Source organism: Oncorhynchus nerka, linkage group LG11 (genome assembly GCF_034236695.1).
Source record: "Oncorhynchus nerka isolate Pitt River linkage group LG11, Oner_Uvic_2.0, whole genome shotgun sequence".
Lineage (NCBI taxonomy): Eukaryota > Metazoa > Chordata > Actinopteri > Salmoniformes > Salmonidae > Oncorhynchus > Oncorhynchus nerka.
The window spans coordinates 71,488,112-71,510,611 of NC_088406.1; the positions used below are offsets into that span (position 1 = coordinate 71,488,112).

The 22,500-nt window shown below is 46.9% G+C and overlaps 1 protein-coding gene across 1 annotated transcript in view; it reads left to right on the top strand.

Annotated features, from left to right (window-relative positions):
• Window positions 1-22,500, top strand: part of LOC115124200 (lipopolysaccharide-responsive and beige-like anchor protein) — a 295,402-nt gene that overhangs the window by 214,625 nt on the left and 58,277 nt on the right. Inside the window, exon 26 of the mRNA XM_065024108.1 lies at window positions 21,964-22,131. Coding sequence (XP_064880180.1) covers window positions 21,964-22,131 — 168 coding nt within the window. The remainder of the gene's footprint in view (window positions 1-21,963; window positions 22,132-22,500) is intronic.

The following is a 22,500-nucleotide window of genomic DNA, read 5'->3' on the forward strand; positions in this document are numbered from 1 at the left end:
ACCACCCCTCTACATCCCAACCCTCCACCACCACCCCTCTACATCCCCACCCTCCACCACCACCCTCTACATCCCAACCCTCCACCACCACCCCTCTACATCCCAACCCTCCACCACCACCCCTTTACACCCCTCTACACTCCAACCCTCTACCACCACCCCTCTATATCCCAACCCTCCACCACCACCCCTCTACACCACAACCCTCCACCACCACCCCTCTATATCCCAACCCTCCACCACCACCCCTCTACATCCCAACCCTCCACCACCACCCCTCTATATCCCAACCCTCCACCACCACCCCTCTACATCCCAACCCTCCACCACCACCCCTCTATATCCCAACCCTCCACCACCACCCCTCTATATCCCAACCCTCCACCACCACGCCTCTATATCCCAACCCTCCACCACCACCCCTCTATATCCCAACCCTCCACCACCACCCCTCTACATCCCAACCCTCCACCACCACCCCTACATCCCAACCCTCCACCCGTCTAAACACGGCTCCTTGATTGACCCTGACTTATACAGCTCCAAGATTCATGACCCTCATTGTAAATACATAGGTTTGGGATGTACCCAGGATTACTGGAATTGTAAACAGGCCCACGGTGGAGAGACCATGTCTTTACCTTAACCATACACACACATACACACACACACACAGGGCTCCCGAGTGGCGCAGCGGTGTAAGGCACTCCCTCTCAGTAATAGAGGCGTCACTACAGACACCCTGGTTCGATTCTAGTTTGTCTCACAACCAGCCGTTATTTGGGCGGCGCACAATTGTCCCAGCGTCGTCTGGGTTCGGCTGCTGGTAGGCCGTCATTGTAAATAAAAGTTTGTTCTTAACTGACTTGCCTAGTTAAATAAGATACATACACACACACTTTACTCTGGTCTTGATGTTGCGTGACACAGAGATCAGGAGCGATTGTTGATTTTACCACAGGGTCAGGGGAGAGGTTAAGAACTTGATCCCCCCTCGCCAGATAACTAGACGTCTCTGGTCACTGTCATGTTTCACCAGCATTCCACAATATATGACAAATATCCTTTCTTTCTTTCTCTCTTTCTCTCTCTTTCCCTTTCTCTCTCTCTCTCTTTCTCTCTCGCTCCTTCTCTCTCTCTCTCTCTCTCTCTCTCTCTCTCTCTCTCTCTCTCTCTCTCTCTCTCCTTCTCCTCTCTCTCTCTCTCTCCTCCTTCTCTCTCTCTCCTTCTCCTTCTCTCTCTCTCCTTCTCCTTCTCTCTCTCCTCCTCTCTCTCTCCTTCTCTCTCTCTCCTCTCTCCTCTCTCCTTCTCTCTCTCTCTCTCTCTCCTCTCTCTCTCTCTCTCTCTCTCTCTTCTCTCTCTCTCTCTCTCCTTCTCTCTCTCTCTCTCTCTCCTTCTCTCTTCTCTCTCCTCTCTCTCTTCTCTCTCTCTCCTTTTCTCTCTTCTCTCCTTTTCTCTCTCTCCTTCTCTCCTTTTCTCTCTCTCCTTCTCTCCTTTTCTCTCTCTCCTTCTCTCCTTCTCTCTCTCTCTCTCTCTCTCTCTCTCTCTCTCTCTCTCTCTCTCTCTCTCTCTCCTTCTGTCTCTCCTTCTGTCTCTCCTTCTGTCTCTCTTTCTCTCTTTCTCTCCTTTCTCTCCTTCTCTCTCCTTCTCTGTCTCTCTCTCCTTCTCTCTCCTTCTCTATCTCTCTCTCTCTCAGATATGTTTATGATTAGGGTAATAGCAGGTGATCATGTGCTTTGGCTTAACCAGCCACCGGGGCTACTGGTTCTACTAGTCACATACATGCCCAACCTGGAAGTGGACTATGTCGTGATCTTATATATTTGATCTTGATGAATACATATTTCCCCTTCAGTTTATTGTACTCTTTCAGTGTGGCTCCTCTCACTCATCTAACCTCTTGTAACTCTGCTGACAGCTCCGTAAACTACACGCATGGGAAAGGACCGTAAGGCCATAAGAACACAATGCTCAGACCTTTTTATGAAGATTCTGCTCAGCAGAAGGATTGACAGGAACATCCACTAACCCACTCAGAAAGAGAGAAATGTAGATGGGGGAGACCCCACCCAGAAAGAAAGAAATGTAGAGGGGGGAGACCCCACCCAGAAAGAGAGAAATGTAGAGGGGGGAGACCCCACTCAGAAAGAGAGAAATGTAGAGGGGGGAGACCCCACCCAGAAAGAGAGAAATGTAGAGGGGGGAGACCCCACTCAGAAAGAGAGAAATGTAGAGGGGGGAGACCCCACCCAGAAAGAGAGAAATGTAGAGGGGGGAGACCCCACTCAGAAAGAGAGAAATGTAGAGGGGGGAGACCCCACCCAGAAAGAGAGAAATGTAGAGGGGGGAGACCCCACCCAGAAAGAGAGAAATGTAGAGGGGGGAGACCCCACTCAGAAAGAGAGAAATGTAGAGGGGGGAGACCCCACCCAGAAAGAGAGAAATGTAGAGGGGGGAGACTCCACTCAGGAGCTGCTTGGTGGGTCAAACCAGTTGACTGATGGAACAGAAGCTGAGGGAGACAGAGTTGAACACAGGTCTGCACTCCAAACCCACCACGGCTTCTCCTCGTCCCTTTGGAAGTGTCAAATATCTGTCAGGCAGTCCGACAGCCTACAGGAACACTCCCCTCAGGTAACTGGGACAGACGAGACGGTCGTCTTCTCTGTGGAGTGCCTGTTGACGGCAGCTAGTCCTTTAGTGTGAAGTACAGTAATGGACACACACACACACCGTTTGTTTGTTGGGAGCATCACACTGTCTCTCCTACTCCGCCAGCCAGCCGGGATCAGTGAGCCAACCTCAAAAGCTTGGGCCTGGCCGTGCTGAGAGACGAGAGCCACTTTAACTTGACCCACATGGTGTTACTCACTGAGACCCCATAACGATACCCACCCTACTCGTTCTTCTCTGTCCAAGCACTGAGGTCTGTCAACCTAATATGCTGACAGCCCCTCACGCAAAGTGTGTCAACATATGGGACAAGGCCATTATCCAAAATGGTTGAAGTCTATGAGCATGTGAAAGAGAGGGGTAGATTGGGGGGTGTTTTGGTGTGCTTGAGTTGAGCTGTGTCAGACTGTTTTTTTTTTCCCGATCAGACATTTTGAAGTGATGTTTGCTTTGCTGATCGTATCGTGCCCCTGGCAGATTCATAGAGCTCCCCCCTACACAGAGGTGTGATCAGGGCTGTGGGAAGTGTCAGAAGGAAGGGAAGGTGTGTGTGTGTGTGTTTCCCACACACCACCCTACCAGGCTGCTCTGCTCCTCTTGTATGACCACCGGCTACACGGGGTCAAAGTTCACCCATGTTTACATTCGCCTCTCATCTCCACAACTCTCTCTCTCCCAATACAATCAGGCAGGCACCAGCCGGGGACATCCGTAATGTTCACTCCCTCTCTCTCTCTCTCCCAGGACCCCCAGAGGGACCGCTGTGAGAGTTGAGGTTAGCTGCTAATACCGCTAACTGCTAACAGCATTGTTCCTGAGTTAATGAGTGAGCTCACTGGGTTAGCCTAACGTAGCGTTAGCCTAGCTTAGCGCTGATCCATCCAACCGGCATGGGAGTCTGTGAGGCTACAGTATAACATTACAGGGCCTGCGGCAGGGTGGGAACGAGCTACAGCGTCTGGTCAACGTCAGCCAGCGCTCTCTGAAGGGGTATTGTCATATGCGAGGGCAGACATGTTTACTGTGTGCTCTGTGTTTTACGAGCTCTAACCCCTCCTTCTCCTGCTCTCTCCTCCTCCTCTTCAATGATGTAATGGAGGAGGCTGAGGGAGCCTGAGAAATGGCATGATCTATGGCCGCTGACACACTCACTCGCTAATGCTGTCTCTCTCCCTCTTGCTTCCTCTCTCTCTCTCTCCCATCCTCTCTATCTCTCTCTCTCCCATCCTCTCTATCTATCTCTCTCTCCCATCCTCTCTATCTCTGTCTCTCTCTCATCTCTCTCTCTCCAATCCTCTCTATCTATCTCTCTCTCCCATCCTCTCATCTCTCTCTCTCTCCAATCATCTCTCTCTCTCCAATCATCTCTCTATCTCTCTCTCTCTCTCTCTCTCTTAGCCCATGCATGGCCTGGCAGGAGGCTTTTCTGCAGCACTGCAGTTTTTGCAGAGGCTTTCTTTCTCTTCTCTCCCTCCCCCTCTCCCTCCTTACCCTCACTAATATTCCATCTCTTCCTCTCTCTGTCTCTCTCTCTGGGTGTTTGAGGTGGATTGTGGGACAGGTGGCATCTTTACCCCGCTACGTCCCTAGCCTAGGTGTCCGGTCAAGCATGCAGGAATTAATGTGTGCCCCCCCCCCACACACACACACACACTGACCCTCATCTACACTCAGGTCTGCATTTCAAAGACGTGACGTTTGACAAGGACGTCAAGTTTAGGTCATCCATCACACACGGCTCAATGACCCTCAATATCAGCTCCCTTTCCTCCTCTACAGACATCAATCCCCCAGTCGTCTCTATTCACTCTGCTTACTATGCTCTCATCTCAGCTCAGCTCATCTCGTTTTCTCATCACAAACCTGATGTGGAAGGTCATCACAACTTTATAACACTGGAGCAGCTTAACAGAAGTCATGTTTAAAGGTGCAATGCTTCATCTCTAGTTGCACATGATAAACCGCTAGTGAGATTCGATGGAGGAAAGTCAACTGAGAAAATGGGAGTAATAATAATTCCATATGAAATCTGCATGAAAATCTTAAATCGGTCATAATTATGATTATTTTATTCTTCCAGTGTCCCAATCTCTGCTGGATCAAATTTGTTGATTTGTTTTTGATTTATTTTATTCACTGTGTAAAGATATTGGTAGCATTGATAATTGGTTATGTGCCCTGGAAGTCTAGTCTCTCTATATATTTAACTTGAAGGTTTATTTTCCATGTGAAGTGAACACAGCTGCTTGCCGGTAATGGATTTCCGGTAGTGGTTCTTCCGTTCATACAGTCGGCTCTCTTTACTCTCTCTATCCTTTAGTCTATTCAATGGCACGTCCTGTAGGACTCCGAACCATTAAGTGTAAAAGCTATCCCAGCTCAAGAGGCTTTAGATTGGGGTAGAACTTCAAATCTAGCCTGGGGCTTCTGTTTTTGGGAAGGCCCAAATAACATACTTTTTCAGATTTGTTAGTTGGAGTGTACGGATTCTCTTTTCACCATTTACTGATTTAAAAATAATAATAATAACATCCAGCACTTTAGATGTCCGTGTGACGTCGTTTCCTATTTATACTTCCACCACCAAAACGCATACTAACAGTACAGTAAGTGCTCCTCTCTTTATTCTCTATATATTTATTATTATGTGGTCCGCTCACCCACATGTCGTTCACCTGAATGAATGAACCCCTCCGGCAGACATAAAGGGGCTTTTGAGTACAAGTTAGTCACCTCCATAATATATTTTAATCATCTAAGCAACTTCAATCTGTAACCCAACACATCAACTACGTTACCCAGAAAGAGAGCACTCTGAGTAGACACGGAACATGACTGTCAGACCCCCAAACTAAACACTCCAGTCTGCTCCACAGTCATTTGAGACAGCCTCGTTCTCAATTCTCTGTCTCTCCCAACAGCTATCCAAACAAATCCCCATCCAATACGTTCTGCCACTAACTCCAACTAATGGTACTGTACATGTATGTCTGTCCTCGGGATACGCCTGGAGTGTTTACTGAGCTTTTATTCATCTGTTACTCACATACTTACTGTAGATGCTAACAGTGGTGATGTGTGTGTTAGCTTGTTAGCCTTATTCTAGGTGAATGATGCTCGTCTCGGGAACTGGAGCTTTTGGTCTGTTTATGAACCGTTTTACTCATCACCTGCTCTTCCTGCTGAGTTTGACCCTCAGTCTGGAGCTGTGATTGGTTGGGTGTGTTTGTTTGTGAAACTGAAACACGGTTGGGTAGTCCCAGGTAGTCTTGTGTTAATCTTCGTCAGGATTTCGCCGTCTTTTAGAGGGCGCTAGTCGTTTTGGTTCATATGGAAGTTGGGAACTGATGAAGTAGGCTGTCACGCACAATTGGTGTGTCCCAGAGTTGACGTCTGTGTGGGCCATGTCAAAGCTTCATTGCATTGGTTAATTGAATCAGAACCATGGCACTTTCCCACTGCCTGCTCTTTACCATGAATCATACATACCACTTTAGACCCACAGTCTACAGTACAGTACATGCCAGGCCTCCCTCCAGGTCCCTTCCAAATACTATGTGACATGTTTGTTTTGGGGAGATTTTACACAATCACAGCTCACTCTGCTTCTCATCACCGGCCGAGCAGGATATTCACCCTGCTGTCTCGTCTCGGGTTCCACTTAGACCAGCGAGACGTGTGTGTCTGTGTGTCAGGTTCCACTCAGTGCAGCATTACAGTGTGTGTGTCTGCCTGATGATCTGTACCTAGAAGTCTCAGGGTTGTAAGCTGCGTGATTGAGGCGCGAGGGAGAGACAGAGGAAAAAGGTGTGTGTGTGTGTGCACGGGGGCGCGTGCCTGTCTGTGTGTGTGTGTGGGAGTTTTCCCAATGAGGGGCCACAGAGGCAGAGCTCAGAGCCTGGGCCCCCAGGACTGGAGAGGGGAACTGGGGCATGACGTAAGGAATGAGAGCTAAGGAGGCAGAGCTCAGAGCCTGGGCCCCCAGGACGGGAGAGGGGAACTGGGGCATGACGTAAGGAATGAGAGCTAAGGAGGCAGAGCTCAGATCCTGGGCCCCCAGGACGGGAGAGGGGAACTGGGGCATGACGTAAGGAATGAGAGCCAAGGAGGCAGAGCTCAGAGCCTGGGCCCCCAGGACGGGAGAGGGGAACTGGGGCATGACGTAAGGAATGAGAGCCAAGGAGGCAGAGCTCAGAGCCTGGGCCCCCAGGACGGGAGAGGGGAACTGGGGCATGACGTAAGGAATGAGAGCCAAGGAGGCAGCAGCCGTGGAAGCTAACATTCCATTTCCCTTATTCACATACCTGCTGCAAACTGACGTCGGGCTCCTCGGCCAATGCGAGCTAATAGGTCCTTTAATCAGATACTCGTCAAACACAGCAAAACCAAACCCCAGATGAAAGGGAGCAGGACATGCCTGGAAAGGAAGGGATGAGAAAGAGGGGGAGGGAGAGAGAGTTATTATTCTTTTGGAACTTTTGAGGTTGGGGGTGGAAATATTATATGGGTATCATGGGGATTTCTGTAAGTTGTGGACTGATTGTTTGATCTGGTAGTGTTACTTAGCTGGGATCTGGAAGGGGGGGGTTCTTAGCTGGAATCTGGAGGGGGGGGGGGGGTTCTTAGCTGGGATCTGAGCTGTTGAATATTCTGTCTATATACAGTGTGGGTATCTGATTTGACTCTGCCCATTGTGTTGTGAGGAGTGTAGGAGTGCATAAGCCTGATGAATGTCCGCCCTAATCTAGTTGTAATCAATAGGGCTGTCACTCTGCCTGCACTGGACATGTGTGTTCGATCACACACATGCAAATGGGGGGATTGATTTGTTAAGTGACATTTTAACATTCTTACAGACAGGTTTCCTTAAGACCTTAAAAAGGTTAAAAAGGTTTTTTAGGGCCTGGTAAGGAAGAGGAAATTCAGTGGCACCCCATTAAGAGCAGTGAAATCCACCCCTATAAAGTTCAATGTATGGGCAATGTACAGGTAACTGCCAAAATAAAGGAAACACCAACATAAAGAGTCTTAAAAGGGTGTTGGGCACCACGAGCCTGTGTGTTCTTCCACAATAATTTCCATAATTCTGTGTTTTGTTGAAGGTGGTGGAAAACACTGTCTTAGGCACCGCTCCAGAATCTCTTGTGTTTATTTGGGTTGAGTCCTGGTGACTGAGACACACATATGTTTGTTTTACTCTCCATGTGGGGACCAAGCACTGGATTACCATTCAAATGAATATTTTCCCTAAACCTAACCCTATAACCCGAGTGGCGCAGCGGTCTAAAGCACTGCATCTCAGCGCTAGAGGCGTCACTACAGACCCTGGTTTGATTCCAGGCTGTATCACAACCGGCCGTGATTGGGAGTCCCATAGGGCGGCGCACAATTGTCCCAGCGTTGTCCGGGTTAGGGTTTTGCCGGGGTAGGCCGAATTTGTTCTTAACTGACTTGCCTAGTTATATAAAGGTTAAATAAAGTATCATCAAACCAAACACACACACCCTTTAAACCCTATGTTCCTTTGAGAAACCTCTTTCAAGGTCATTGACATCTCTTCTAGACATGGTAGACATAATAACAGGCAACTGGGCATTTTATACATGACCCTAAGCATGATGGGATGTTAATTGCTGAAATTAACTCAGAAACCACACCTGTGTGGAAGCACCTGAGTTCATTATACTTCGTTATCCCTCATTTACTCAAGTGTTTCCATTATTTTGGCAGTTACTTGTATGTCACTGGTTGGTGGTCAGTCCCACTGTCCTAGTTTGACCACTCTTAGCCTATTCTGGACTGTAGGTAGGAAGAAATGTGTCTGTCTCTAATGAGAAAGATGATAGAGCCTCTACATTGTAACGGATAGCAAAGTAACATGTCTTTCGTAAACATTAAGTTTTTATCATTTTTCAAAATGATTAAATTCATTTGGGGGAGTTAAGGATGGAACAGGGGCTGAACCTGGTCTCTCCCTCTGGACATCTGTCAACGGGAAGGCTGCAGTCATATCCCAAGAGCTCCCAGAATTCCATGCGGCAGGAAGCTGTGAGCGGCTCACACACGGCCCAGTTCAGCAGCACAGGAAGTCTGGCAGATATTGGCTGACCCGAGCTGGACCGTAACACAGTCTCAACACACTATTAGTCAAGGGTTTTTTGGTCAGAGCAGGTCACCCCCGAACACATGCACGCACGCACACACACTACTGTAAGCTTGGACACAGACTCACACACACACACACACACACACACACACACACACTGGCCGTCTCTGTGTATATGAAGGTAGCCCGCTCCCCTCTCTGTAACATCAGACAGCCGTAGAGGAAACGTGAGCATGGCGTGCCGTCTCTGTGTATATGAAGGTAGCCCGCTCCCCTCTCTGTAACATCAGACAGCCGTAGAGGAAACGTGAGCATGGCGTGCCGTCACTGTGTATATGAAGGTAGCCCCTCTCCCCTCTCTGTAACATCAGACAGCCGTAGAGGAAACGTGAGCATGGCGTGCCGTCTCTGTGTATATGAAGGTAGCCCCTCTCCCCTCTCTGTAACATCAGACAGCCGTAGAGGAAACGTGAGCATGGCGTGCCGTCTCTGTGTATATGAAGGTAGCCCCGCTCCCCTCTCTGTAACATCAGACAGCCGTAGAGGAAACGTGAGCATGGCGTGCCGTCTCTGTGTATATGAAGGTAGCCCCTCTCCCCTCTCTGTAACATCAGACAGCCGTAGAGGAAACGTGAGCATGGCGTGCCGTCTCTGTGTATATGAAGGTAGCCCCGCTCCCTCTCTGTAACATCAGACAGCCGTAGAGGAAACGTGAGCATGGCGTGCCGTCTCTGTGTATATGAAGGTAGCCCCGCTCCCTCTCTGTAACATCAGACAGCCGTAGAGGAAACGTGAGCATGGCGTGCCGTCTCTGTGTATATGAAGGTAGCCCGCTCCCCTCTCTGTAACATCAGACAGCCGTAGAGGAAACGTGAGCATGGCGTGCCGTCTCTGTGTATATGAAGGTAGCCCCGCTCTCCTCTCTGTAACATCAGACAGCCGTAGAGGAAACGTGAGCATGGCGTGCCGTCTCTGTGTATATGAAGGTAGCCCGCTCCCCTCTCTGTAACATCAGACAGCCGTAGAGGAAACGTGAGCATGGCGTGCCGTCTCTGTGTATATGAAGGTAGCCCGCTCCCCTCTCTGTAACATCAGACAGCCGTAGAGGAAACGTGAGCATGGCGTGCCGTCTCTGTGTATATGAAGGTAGCCCCTCTCCCCTCTCTGTAACATCAGACAGCCGTAGAGGAAACGTGAGCATGGCGTGCCGTCTCTGTGTATATGAAGGTAGCCCCGCTCCCCTCTCTGTAACATCAGACAGCCGTAGAGGAAACGTGAGCATGGCGTGCCGTCTCTGTGTATATGAAGGTAGCCCCGCTCCCCTCTCTGTAACATCAGACAGCCGTAGAGGAAACGTGAGCATGGCGTGCCGTCTCTGTGTATATGAAGGTAGCCCGCTCTCCTCTCTGTAACATCAGACAGCCGTAGAGGAAACGTGAGCATGGCGTGCCGTCTCTGTGTATATGAAGGTAGCCCCTCTCCCCTCTCTGTAACATCAGACAGCCGTAGAGGAAACGTGAGCATGGCGTGCCGTCTCTGTGTATATGAAGGTAGCCCCTCTCCCCTCTCTGTAACATCAGACAGCCGTAGAGGAAACGTGAGCATGGCGTGCCGTCTCTGTGTATATGAAGGTAGCCCCCCCCCCTCTCTGTAACATCAGACAGCCGTAGAGGAAACGTGAGCATGGCGTGCCGTCTCTGTGTATATGAAGGTAGCCCCTCTCTGTAACATCAGACAGCCGTAGAGGAAACGTGAGCATGGCGTGCCGTCTCTGTGTATATGAAGGTAGCCCCACTCCCCTCTCTGTAACATCAGACAGCCGTAGAGGAAACGTGAGCATGGCGTGCCGTCTCTGTGTATATGAAGGTAGCCCCTCTCCCCTCTCTGTAACATCAGACAGCCGTAGAGGAAACGTGAGCATGGCGTGCCGTCTCTGTGTATATGAAGGTAGCCCGCTCCCCTCTCTGTAACATCAGACAGCCGTAGAGGAAACGTGAGCATGGCGTGCCGTCTCTGTGTATATGAAGGTAGCCCCGCTCCCCTCTCTGTAACATCAGACAGCCGTAGAGGAAACGTGAGCATGGCGTGCCGTCTCTGTGTATATGAAGGTAGCCCCCACCCCTCTCTGTAACATCAGACAGCCGTAGAGGAAACGTGAGCATGGCGTGCCGTCTCTGTGTATATGAAGGTAGCCCCGCTCCCCTCTCTGTAACATCAGACAGCCGTAGAGGAAACGTGAGCATGGCGTGCCGTCTCTGTGTATATGAAGGTAGCCCGCTCCCCTCTCTGTAACATCAGACAGCCGTAGAGGAAACGTGAGCATGGCGTGCCGTCTCTGTGTATATGAAGGTAGCCCCTCTCCCCTCTCTGTAACATCAGACAGCCGTAGAGGAAACGTGAGCATGGCGTGCCGTCACTGTGTATAAAGGTCCTGTGTTTTCATCTGGAAACAACATCACAACAGCCGACAGAGGAACGTGAGCATGGCGTGCCGTCTCTGTGTATATGAAGGTAGCCCTTCTCCCCTCTGTAACATCAGACAGCCGTAGAGGAAACGTAAAAATGGCGTGCCGTCTCTGTGTATATGAAGGTAGCCCCTCTCCTCTAAACCTCTGTAACATCAGACAGCCGTAGAGGAAACGTGAGCATGGCGTGCCGATCTCTGTGTATATGAAGGTAGAAACCCCGCTCCTCTCTGTAACATCAGACAGCCGTAGAGGAAACGTGAGCATGGCGTGCCGTCTCTGTGTATAGAAAAGGTAGCCCCTCTCCCCTCTCTGTAACATCAGACAGCCGTAGAGGAAACGTGAGCATGGCGTGCCGTCTCTGTGTGATAACAGTAGTGTAGTGATAGAAACCTCTCTGTAACATCAGACAGCCGTAGAGGAAACGTGAGCATGGCGTGCTGATAACGTCTCTGTGTAGAAATATGAAGGTAGTGCTCCCTCTCTGTAACATCAGACAGCCGTAGAGGAAACGTGAGCATGGCGTGCTGATAACGTAGAAACCTCTGTGTATATGAAGTGATAGCCCCGCTCTCTCTCTGTAACATCAGACAGTAGAGGAAACGTGAGCATGGCGTGCCGTCTCTGTGTATATGAAACTCTCCTCTCTGTAACATCAGACAGCCGTAGAGAAAGCATGGCGTGCCGTCTCTGTGTATAGAAATGAAGTGTAGTGCTCCCCTAGAAACCTCTGTAACATCAGACAGCTGATAAGAGGAAACGTGAGCATGGCGTAGCTGATAACAGTCTCTGTGTATATGAAGGTAGCCCCTAACTAGAAACCCCTCTCTGTAACATCAGACAGCCGTAGTGTGAGCATGGCGTGCCGTCTCTGTGTAGAAATATGAAGGTAGCCCCTCTCCCTCTCTGTAACATCAGACAGCCGTAGAGAAACCTCCTGATAACGTGAGCATGGCGTGCCGTCCTCTGTGTGATAGAAACCTCCTCTCTGTAACATCAGACAGTGATAGAAACCTCCTGATAACAAAGTGATAGAAACCTCCTGATAACATGGCGAAACCTCCTGATAACAGTAGTGTATATGAAGTGATAGAAACCCCGCCCCTCTCTGTAACATCAGACAGCTGATAACGTAGAGGAAACGTGAGCATGGATAACGTAGCTGATAACCTGATAACTGTGTATATGAAGGTAGCCCGAAACCTCCCTCTCTGATCTGTAACATCAGACAGCCGTAGATAGAAACCTCCTGATAACGTGAGCATGGCGTGCCGTCTCTGTGTATATGAAGGTACCTCCTGATAAATCAGACAGTAGAGGAAAAACGTGAGCAGTAGTGTAGCGATAGAAACCTCCTGATAACTGTGTATAGTGATAGAAACCTCCTGATAACGGTAGTGATAGAAACCTCCTGATAACTGATAGAAACCTCCTGATCTGTAACATCAGAAACCTCCTGAGGAAACGTGAGTGATAGAAACCTCTCTGTGTATATGAAGGTAGTAGTGATAGAAACCTCTCTGATAACATCAGACAGCGTAGAGGAAACGTAGTGATAGAAAGCATGGTGATAGAAACCTCCTGATAACAGTAGTGTATATAGAAACCTCCTGATAACATCAGACAGTGATGCATGATAGAAACCTCCTGTGATAAAGGTAGTGATAGAAACCTCCTGTAACATCAGACAGTAGTGATAGAAACCTCCTGCATAACAGTAGTCTAGTGTATAGAAAGCTCCCGGTAGTGTAGTGATAGAAACCTCTCTGTAACATCAGACAGCCGTAGATAGAAACTGATGAACATGGCGATAGAAACCTCCTGATAATGAAGGTAGTGATAGAAACCTCTCTGATAACATCAGTGTAGTGATAGAAACCTCCTGATATGGCGTGCCGTCTGTGTATAGAAATGAGTAGGTAGATAGAAACCCCTCTCCTCTCTGATAACATCAGACAGTAGAGGAAACGTGAGCATGGCGTGCCGTCACTGTTAACAAATCCTGTAACGGTAGTAGAAACCTCCTGTACGTTTTCATTGGAACCAACATCACAACCCAGACAGAGGAACTGAGGAATACAGGGTAGAAACCTCCTGAAAATGATAGCTCCTGATAACAGGGAAATTAACCCCTGATAACTTTTCCCCCAGAAATCTATTAATACAATGTTTTGTGTCATTTAGAGACAGATTTTAAAAATATATAGATATTATTGGTAAAAATTCACCGCTATAAAAGTGTGAAATGTCTGGCATTTGAAGCTTTACACATGACTAGGCGACAAACAATTCTCAGTTGGCAACATAGAAACCTCCTAAACAGTTTGACTGATAACAGCAGTTGGTGATAGAAACCTCCTGATAACAGTAGTGTAGTGATAGAAACCTCCTGATAACGGTAGTGTCGTGATAGAAACCTCCTGATAACGGTAGTGTAGTGATAGAAACCTCCTGATAACGGTAGTGTAGTGATAGAAACCTCCTGATAACGGTAGTGTAGTGATAGAAACCTCCTGATAACGGTAGTGTAGTGATAGAAACCTCCTGATAACAGTAGTGATAGAAACCTCCTGATAACAGTAGTGTAGTGATAGAAACCTCCTGATAACAGTAGTGTAGTGATAGAAACCTCCTGATAACAGTAGTGTAGTGATAGAAACCTCCTGATAAGTAGTAGTGATAGAAACCTCCTGATAACAGTAGTGTAGTGATAGAAACCTCCTGATAACAGTAGTGTAGTGATAGAAACCTCCTGATAACAGTAGTGTAGTGATAGAAACCTCCTGATAACAGTAGTGATAGAAACCTCCTGATAACAGTAGTGATAGAAACCTCCTGATAACAGTAGTGTAGTGATAGAAACCTCCTGATAACAGTAGTGTAGTGATAGAAACCTCCTGATAACAGTAGTGTAGTGATAGAAACCTCCTGATAACAGTAGTGATAGAAACCTCCTGATAACAGTAGTGATAGAAACCTCCTGATAACGGTAGTGTAGTGATAGAAACCTCCTGATAACAGTAGTGTAGTGATAGAAACCTCCTGATAACAGTAGTGTAGTGATAGAAACCTCCTGATAACAGTAGTGTAGTGATAGAAACCTCCTGATAACAGTAGTGATAGAAACCTCCTGATAACAGTAGTGATAGAAACCTCCTGATAACAGTAGTGATAGAAACCTCCTGATAACAGTAGTGTAGTGATAGAAACCTCCTGATAACAGTAGTGTAGTGATAGAAACCTCCTGATAACAGTAGTGATAGAAACCTCCTGATAACAGTAGTGATAGAAACCTCCTGATAACAGTAGTGTAGTGATAGAAACCTCCTGATAACAGTAGTGTAGTGATAGAAACCTCCTGATAACGGTAGTGTAGTGATAGAAACCTCCTGATAACAGTAGTGTAGTGATAGAAACCTCCTGATAACAGTAGTGTAGTGATAGAAACCTCCTGATAACAGTAGTGTAGTGATAGAAACCTCCTGATAACAGTAGTGATAGAAACCTCCTGATAACAGTAGTGATAGAAACCTCCTGATAACAGTAGTGATAGAAACCTCCTGATAACAGTAGTGTAGTGATAGAAACCTCCTGATAACAGTAGTGTAGTGATAGAAACCTCCTGATAACAGTAGTGATAGAAACCTCCTGATAACAGTAGTGTAGTGATAGAAACCTGATAACAGTAGTGTAGTGATCCTGATAACAGTAGTGATAGAAACCTCCTGATAACAGTAGTGTAGTGATAGAAACCTCCTGATAACAGTAGTGTAGTGATAGAAACCTCCTGATAACAGTAGTGTAGTGATAGAAACCTCCTGATAACAGTGTAGTGATAGAAACCTCCTGATAACAGTAGTGATAGAAACCTCCTGATAACAGTAGTGTAGTGATAGAAACCTCCTGATAACAGTAGTGATAGAAAGTGTAGTGATAGAAACCTCCTGATAACGGTAGTGTAGTGATAGAAACCTCCTGATAACAGTAGTGTAGTGATAGAAACCTCCTGATAACAGTAGTGTAGTGATAGAAACCTCCTGATAACAGTAGTGATAGAAACCTCCTGATAACAGTAGTGATAGAAACCTCCTGATAACAGTAGTGTAGTGATAGAAACCTCCTGATAACAGTAGTGTAGTGATAGAAACCTCCTGATAACAGTAGTGTAGTGATAGAAACCTGATAACAGTAGTGTAGTGATAGAAACAGTAGTGTAGTGATAGAAACCTCCTGATAACGGTAGTGTAGTGATAGAAACCTCCTGATAACAGTAGTGTAGTGATAGAAACCTCCTGATAACAGTAGTGTAGTGATAGAAACCTCCTGATAACAGTAGTGTAGTGATAGAAACCTCCTGATAACAGTAGTGATAGAAACCTCCTGATAACAGTAGTGTAGTGATAGAAACCTCCTGATAACAGTAGTGTAGTGATAGAAACCTCCTGATAACAGTAGTGTAGTGATAGAAACCTCCTGATAACAGTAGTGATAGAAACCTCCTGATAACAGTAGTGATAGAAACCTCCTGATAACAGTAGTGTAGTGATAGAAACCTCCTGATAACAGTAGTGTAGTGATAGAAACCTCCTGATAACAGTAGTAGTGATAGAAACCTCCTGATAACAGTAGTGATAGAAACCTCCTGATAACAGTAGTGATAGAAACCTCCTGATAACAGTAGTGTAGTGATAGAAACCTCCTGATAACAGTAGTGTAGTGATAGAAACCTCCTGATAACAGTAGTGTAGTGATAGAAACCTCCTGATAACAGTAGTGTAGTGATAGAAACCTCCTGATAACAGTAGTGTAGTGATAGAAACCTCCTGATAACAGTAGTGTAGTGATAGAAACCTGATAACAGTAGTGTAGTGATAGAAACCTCCTGATAACAGTAGTGTAGTGATAGAAACCTCCTGATAACAGTAGTGTAGTGATAGAAACCTGATAACAGTAGTGTAGTGATAGAAACCTGATAACAGTAGTGATAGAAACCTCCTGATAACAGTAGTGATAGAAACCTCCTGATAACAGTAGTGATAGAAACCTCCTGATAACAGTAGTGATAGAAACCTCCTGATAACAGTAGTGATAGAAACCTCCTGATAACAGTAGTGTAGTGATAGAAACCTCCTGATAACAGTAGTGTAGTGATAGAAACCTCCTGATAACAGTAGTGATAGAAACCTCCTGATAACAGTAGTGTAGTGATAGAAACCTCCTGATAACAGTAGTGTAGTGATAGAAACCTCCTGATAACGGTAGTGTAGTGATAGAAACCTCCTGATAACAGTAGTGATAGAAACCTCCTGATAACAGTAGTGTAGTGATAGAAACCTCCTGATAACAGTAGTGTAGTGATAGAAACCTCCTGATAACGGTAGTGTAGTGATAGAAACCTCCTGATAACGGTAGTGTAGTGATAGAAACCTCCTGATAACAGTAGTGTAGTGATAGAAAGATGTAGTGATAGAAACCTCCTGATAACGGTAGTGTAGTGATAGAAACCTCCTGATAACGGTAGTGTAGTGATAGAAACCTCCTGATAACGGTAATGTAGTGATAGAAACCTCCTGATAACAGTAGTGATAGAAACCTCCTGATAACAGTAGTGTAGTGATAGAAACCTCCCGATAACAGTAGTGTAGTGATAGAAACCTCCTGATAACAGTAGTGTAGTGATAGAAACCTCCTGATAACAGTAGTGTAGTGATAGAAACCTCCTGATAACAGTAATGTAGTGATAGAAACCTCCTGATAACAGTCGTGTAGTGATAGAAACCTCCTGATAACAGTCGTGTAGTGATAGAAACCTCCTGATAACGGTAGTGTAGTGATATGTCGGTGCCATCCACCCCCTGCCAGGCATTTACATAAAGGCATGCTAAATTATTCTTGAATTATCAGAGGATTCCCGGTGGAACAGGATGAAACAGACAGTGGCTACTAATTGGCCCATCAATAACCCTGCTGCCTGCTGGATCTCCCTTAGTGGATCTGGATCTCTCCTCAGGAATCTGGCTCTCTAGTCTACACAACACTTCTGGCTCTCTCTAGTCAACACAACACTTCTGGCTCTCTCTATTCTACACAACACTTCTGGCTCTCTCTAGTCTACACAACACTTCTGGCTCTCTCTAGTCAACACAACACTTCTGGCTCTCTCTAGTCAACACAACACTGCTGGCTCTCTCTAGTCTACACAACACTTCTGGCTCTCTCTAGTCAACACAACACTTCTGGCTCTCTCTAGTCTACACAACACTTCTGGCTCTCTCTAGTCTACACAACACTTCTGGCTCTCTCTAGTCAACACAACACTTCTGGCTCTCTCTAGTCAACACAACACTTCTGGCTCTCTCTAGTCTACACAACACTTCTGGCTCTCTCTAGTCTACACAACACTTCTGGCTCTCTCTAGTCTACACAACACTTCTGGCTCTCTAGTCAACACAACACTTCTGGCTCTCTCTAGTCTACACAACACTTCTGGCTCTCTCTAGTCTACACAACACTTCTGGCTCTCTCTAGTCAACACAACACTTCTGGCTCTCTCTAGTCTACACAACACTTCTGGCCCCTTCTAGTCTACACAACACTTCTGGCTCTCTCTAGTCTACACAACACTTCTGGCTCTCTCTAGTCTACACAACACTTCTGGCTCTCTCTAGTCTACACAAGACTTCTGGCTCTCTCTCTAGTCTACACAAGACTTCTGGCTCTCTCTCTAGTCTACGCAACACTTCTCTCTCTCTCTAGTCTACGCAACACTTCTCTCTCTCTCTCTAGTCTACGCAAGACTTCTGGCTCTCTCTAGTCAACACAACACTCCTCCCTCTCTCTCTCTAGTCTACACAACACTTCTCTCTCTCTAGTCTACGCAAGCCTTCTGGCTCTCTCTAGTCTACGCAACACTTCTGTCTCTCTCTAGTCTACGCAACACTTCTGTCTCTCTCTAGTCTACGCAAGACTTCTGGCACTCTCTAGTCTACGCAACACTTCTGGCACTCTCTAGTCTACACAACACTTCTGTCTCTCTCTAGTCTACGCAACACTTCTGTCTCTCTCTAGTCTACGCAAGACTTCTGGCTCTCTCTAGTCAACACAACACTTCTGTCTCTCTCTAGTCTACACAACACTTCTGTCTCTCTCTAGTCTACGCAACACTTCTGTCTCTCTCTAGTCTACGCAAGACTTCTGGCTCTCTCTAGTCAACACAACACTTCTGTCTCTCTCTAGTCTACACAAGACTTCTGGCTCTCTCTAGTCAACACAACACTTCTGTCTCTCTCTAGTCTACACAAGACTTCTGGCACTCTCTAGTCAACACAACACTTCTGTCTCTCTCTAGTCTACACAAGACTCCTGCCTCTGACGAGGAATGGTTTTATCTTAACTTAACAAAGAAGGGTTTTTAATATAACAATACTTTTCGCAAAAATTGTAATCTTTAATTTATCTTTGAAACTAGAAACTTTGACAACAGAAACGTTGTCAAACATCACAGCACAGTTGAGGGTAGGCTGAAGGATGGAATTAAAATCAAACAAAAGAGAACTAAAATACACTGACCCCCCCCCACACACACACACACACACACACACACACACAATTTAAAAAATAAAATAAAGAGATGGTTCTCCCACAAACGTTTTGCTTGTTGATCAAACATGTCTGGGAGAACACAGGGTAGAATTGACATTGGGCCTCTCTTTTAGCAGCACAGACTGAGAGGCTTTGAAAGACACACCACAGAGCTAGTTCACTATACCTCCGCAGGCACTACCAAACGCTCCCTGAATCACTGATGAGAGAGGGGATTTCTAGGCACTACCAAACAAGTGCATTTCAGTCAGAGACAGACACACAGGCACACGCACAATACTATTCCCCTTTCCCCAAATGCTAGAACCTCATTACCATAAAGGCGGGCCTCTGGAGAGGGTGCTGCAATAACACAGGCTGTTCTTTGTTTCCCTGCCTTGATTGACAGGAGATTGCAGCACGCATTAAATGGCCATCAGACTCTGCATTAGTTTAGAAACAGAGGGAGCAGGGCCCCGTCAAAGGTCAGGCCTAGCGCATAATGAACTGATCTCTCTCTGTCACACATACACACCGGTCCCCCATCGGCCCCCAGTCAGCTTGTCATTAAGAGGCCTGTCCTGGATTCTAATAGACATGTAGCCCTAATAAAATGAATCACTCTCTGACACAGAGCTTTGAACGTATTAACATAAGTGTGTTTATGTCGGAGGAAATGCAGACAAGAAGCCTGGACTCTGCACCTCTGTTCCAGGGGTGCTCTGTTCCAGGGGTGCTCTGTTCCAGGGGTGCTCTGTTCCAGGGGTGCTCTGTTCCAGGGGTGCTCTGTTCCAGGGGTGCTCTGTTCCTGGGGTGCTCTGTTCCAGGGGTGCTCTGTTCCTGGGGTGCTCTGTTCCAGGGGTGCTCTGTTCCAGGGGTGCTCTGTTCCAGGGGTGCTCTGTTCCTGGGGTGCTCTGTTCCTGGGGTGCTCTGTTCCTGGGGTGCTCTGTTCCAGGGGTGCTCTGTGGGGTGCTCTGTTCCAGGGGTGCTCTGTTCCAGGGGTGCTCTGTTCCTGGGGTGCTGTTCCTGGGGTGCTCTGTTCCAGGGGTGCTCTGTTCCTGGGGTGCTCTGTTCCTGGGGTGCTCTGTTCCTGGGGTGCTCTGTTCCAGGGGTGCTCTGTTCCTGGGGTGCTCTGTTCCAGGGGTGCTCTGTTCCAGGGGTGCTCTGTTCCAGGGGTGCTCTGTTCCTGGGGTGCTCTGTTCCAGGGGTGCTCTGTTCCTGGGGTGCTCTGTTCCAGGGGTGCTCTGTTCCAGGGGTGCTCTGTTCCTGGGGTGCTCTGTTCCAGGGGTGCTCTGTTCCAGGGGTGCTCTGTTCCAGGGGTGCTCTGTTCCAGGGGTGCTCTGTTCCAGGGGTACCCTATTCCTGGGGTGCTCTGTTTGGTCTTATTGATAATTACTCCCAAAACATTGATATTCTCTCATATTTGGTTGTGTGTTTTAAAGGGGGAAAATAATTGCGCTTTCTGTGGCTACTAATTTCACCATGTTTCCAGGTTGCCAAACTATAATTGCGGAAGTATAATTGTTGAACATTTACAAAAAAGAACCATGAAGTGTAACCTATTCACACAATTTGTTATGCACTTATATAACATGTTTACTCCCTAGTTAGTGCACTCATTTTGACCCGGGCCCATAGGGCGCTATATATATATATATATATATATATGTATGTAGGTAGGTAGGTAGGTAGGTAGGAAGGACATGGTCACATTTAGGACGCAGACCCAGTTCCACATTAAAACCCAGAGACCTTTCAGTGCTCTGCCGCCCCAGGGCCTTTTCTCTCTCTCCTTGACACCGACCAATTTATTGATGTTGTTTCCACGGCTCATAAAGTCATTATACAAGAGCTTTCACAGTTTACCATCAGGCTGAGGCTCGATCGCCCCGTCAGGGGGAGATGTCATGATGGCATACAGGCAGCAGGCGTCGAGCTGTTCGCTCTCTCTTTCTCGCTCACCACCTCCTCTCTCTCTTTCTCGCTCACCACCTCCTCTCTCTCTCTCTCTCTCTCTCTCTCTCTCTCTCTGAATCTCATTCTTCTCGCACTACCTTTCTTTTCCCATCTCTTTCTTTCTCTCTATTTTCTCTCTCGCTTTCTCTCTCTCTCCGCCGTTCCTCCCTGATTGAAAGTTATAATTAAGAGAGTGAGAGAGAATTAGAAGGAAAATTAGCTGTCAGAAAGTCACATTTAAGTGAGTGATGGGCCAGCCCCGGCTGTAAACATTTAAATGATATAAATTGCCATTTAAGTGTACCGGTTTAATGTTTTGTCACAGAATTAATGTGCCACAAGGCAGCAATGACAATCAAGGCCTCCTCATTCTAATTTGGAACGCGTTTAGAAGCCTTTGTTGTTGCCGTGCCGACAGCTTTTCCAGAAATTAACACAATCGCTCTTTTTATGAGAAACCATAAATGTTTTCCCTTCTTTGCCAGCTAATGAGTAGAAAAACAGCTTGTATCTCAATGTTATGCTGCGACAGAGACATTCCAAAGCACCGCTATATACATTATCTCGTCTCGTCGTCCCACGAAAGGGGAAGAAGAGTCCAAAATGAGTCCCCAACGTCCTACTAGAACAGAGTGTTTTCACACGATTAGCATTGGAGTCTCTTGGAGCATTTTCTTCATTATGCAGATGATAGTCAGTGCTGCTATCTGCTATTGAAATGACTTTGAACAAGTTCTGCTTTGAGTTGCAGCTTTTTGTGGGGGTTGGGGGAGTGGAGTAAGCGTTCTGGAATTACAACAATTAGTGGCAAACAATTTTCAGTTTAGCAGGTCTACTGTATCTGCTCGTAATGCTTCAGTAGACCTATAAAAATAATCATTTGACTTCGTCTAATCCCACCCTTGGTTCTGTGGCTTATGAGTGACATCAACTTCAATCAATTATTTGCAAGGATTCCCTACCTCCTATTATTGATATAATCTTTGGGTCCTCTTGTACCACTCTATCTATCCAAATCCCCTCTAACCATGAGTCCTCGCTGCCTCACTCTGCTCAATAACCCTTTCATTTAGCCCAATCCCCTCTAACCATGGCTCCTCGCTGCCTCACTCTGCTCAATAACCCTTTCATTTAGCCCAATCCCCTCTAACCATGGCTCCTCCTCTCCTCCTGTCTTCCCAGGCTCTGGAGGATGAGTTTGTGTCGTGCCAGCTGCACCAGTGGATCGACCTGATCTTTGGCTACAAGCAGCAGGGTCCTGAGGCCACCAGGTCTCTCAACGTCTTCTACTACCTGACCTATGAAGGGACCATCAACCTCAGCTCCATCACCGACCCCATGCTCAGAGAGGTGATGTAACACACACACACACACACACAGAGTTGACGTGACGTTTTTCTGCGTATTATTTGTTATAATATTAATTGTCTTTTCCATCTCTAAAATCCCCTGCTGGACATGAATTACTCCACGGTATCACACAGAATTATTAAAGCTCTTAATTTGGATGTTGAATCCAATTCAATTAAAGTCCATTAGCATCAGCAAAAGGTATAATCCTCTGACATTATTGACGCTGTTATTTGTGTTCCATTCAACAGCAGGGCTGTGTGGTAAGTAAGTACTATTCAGTCAAGTTGAGTTGCTGAACCCAGCAGTCTTTCATCTCCAGGACTGGGATCCTACTGAAAGCTATATGAAGTGCTCCACTTTAAAGTC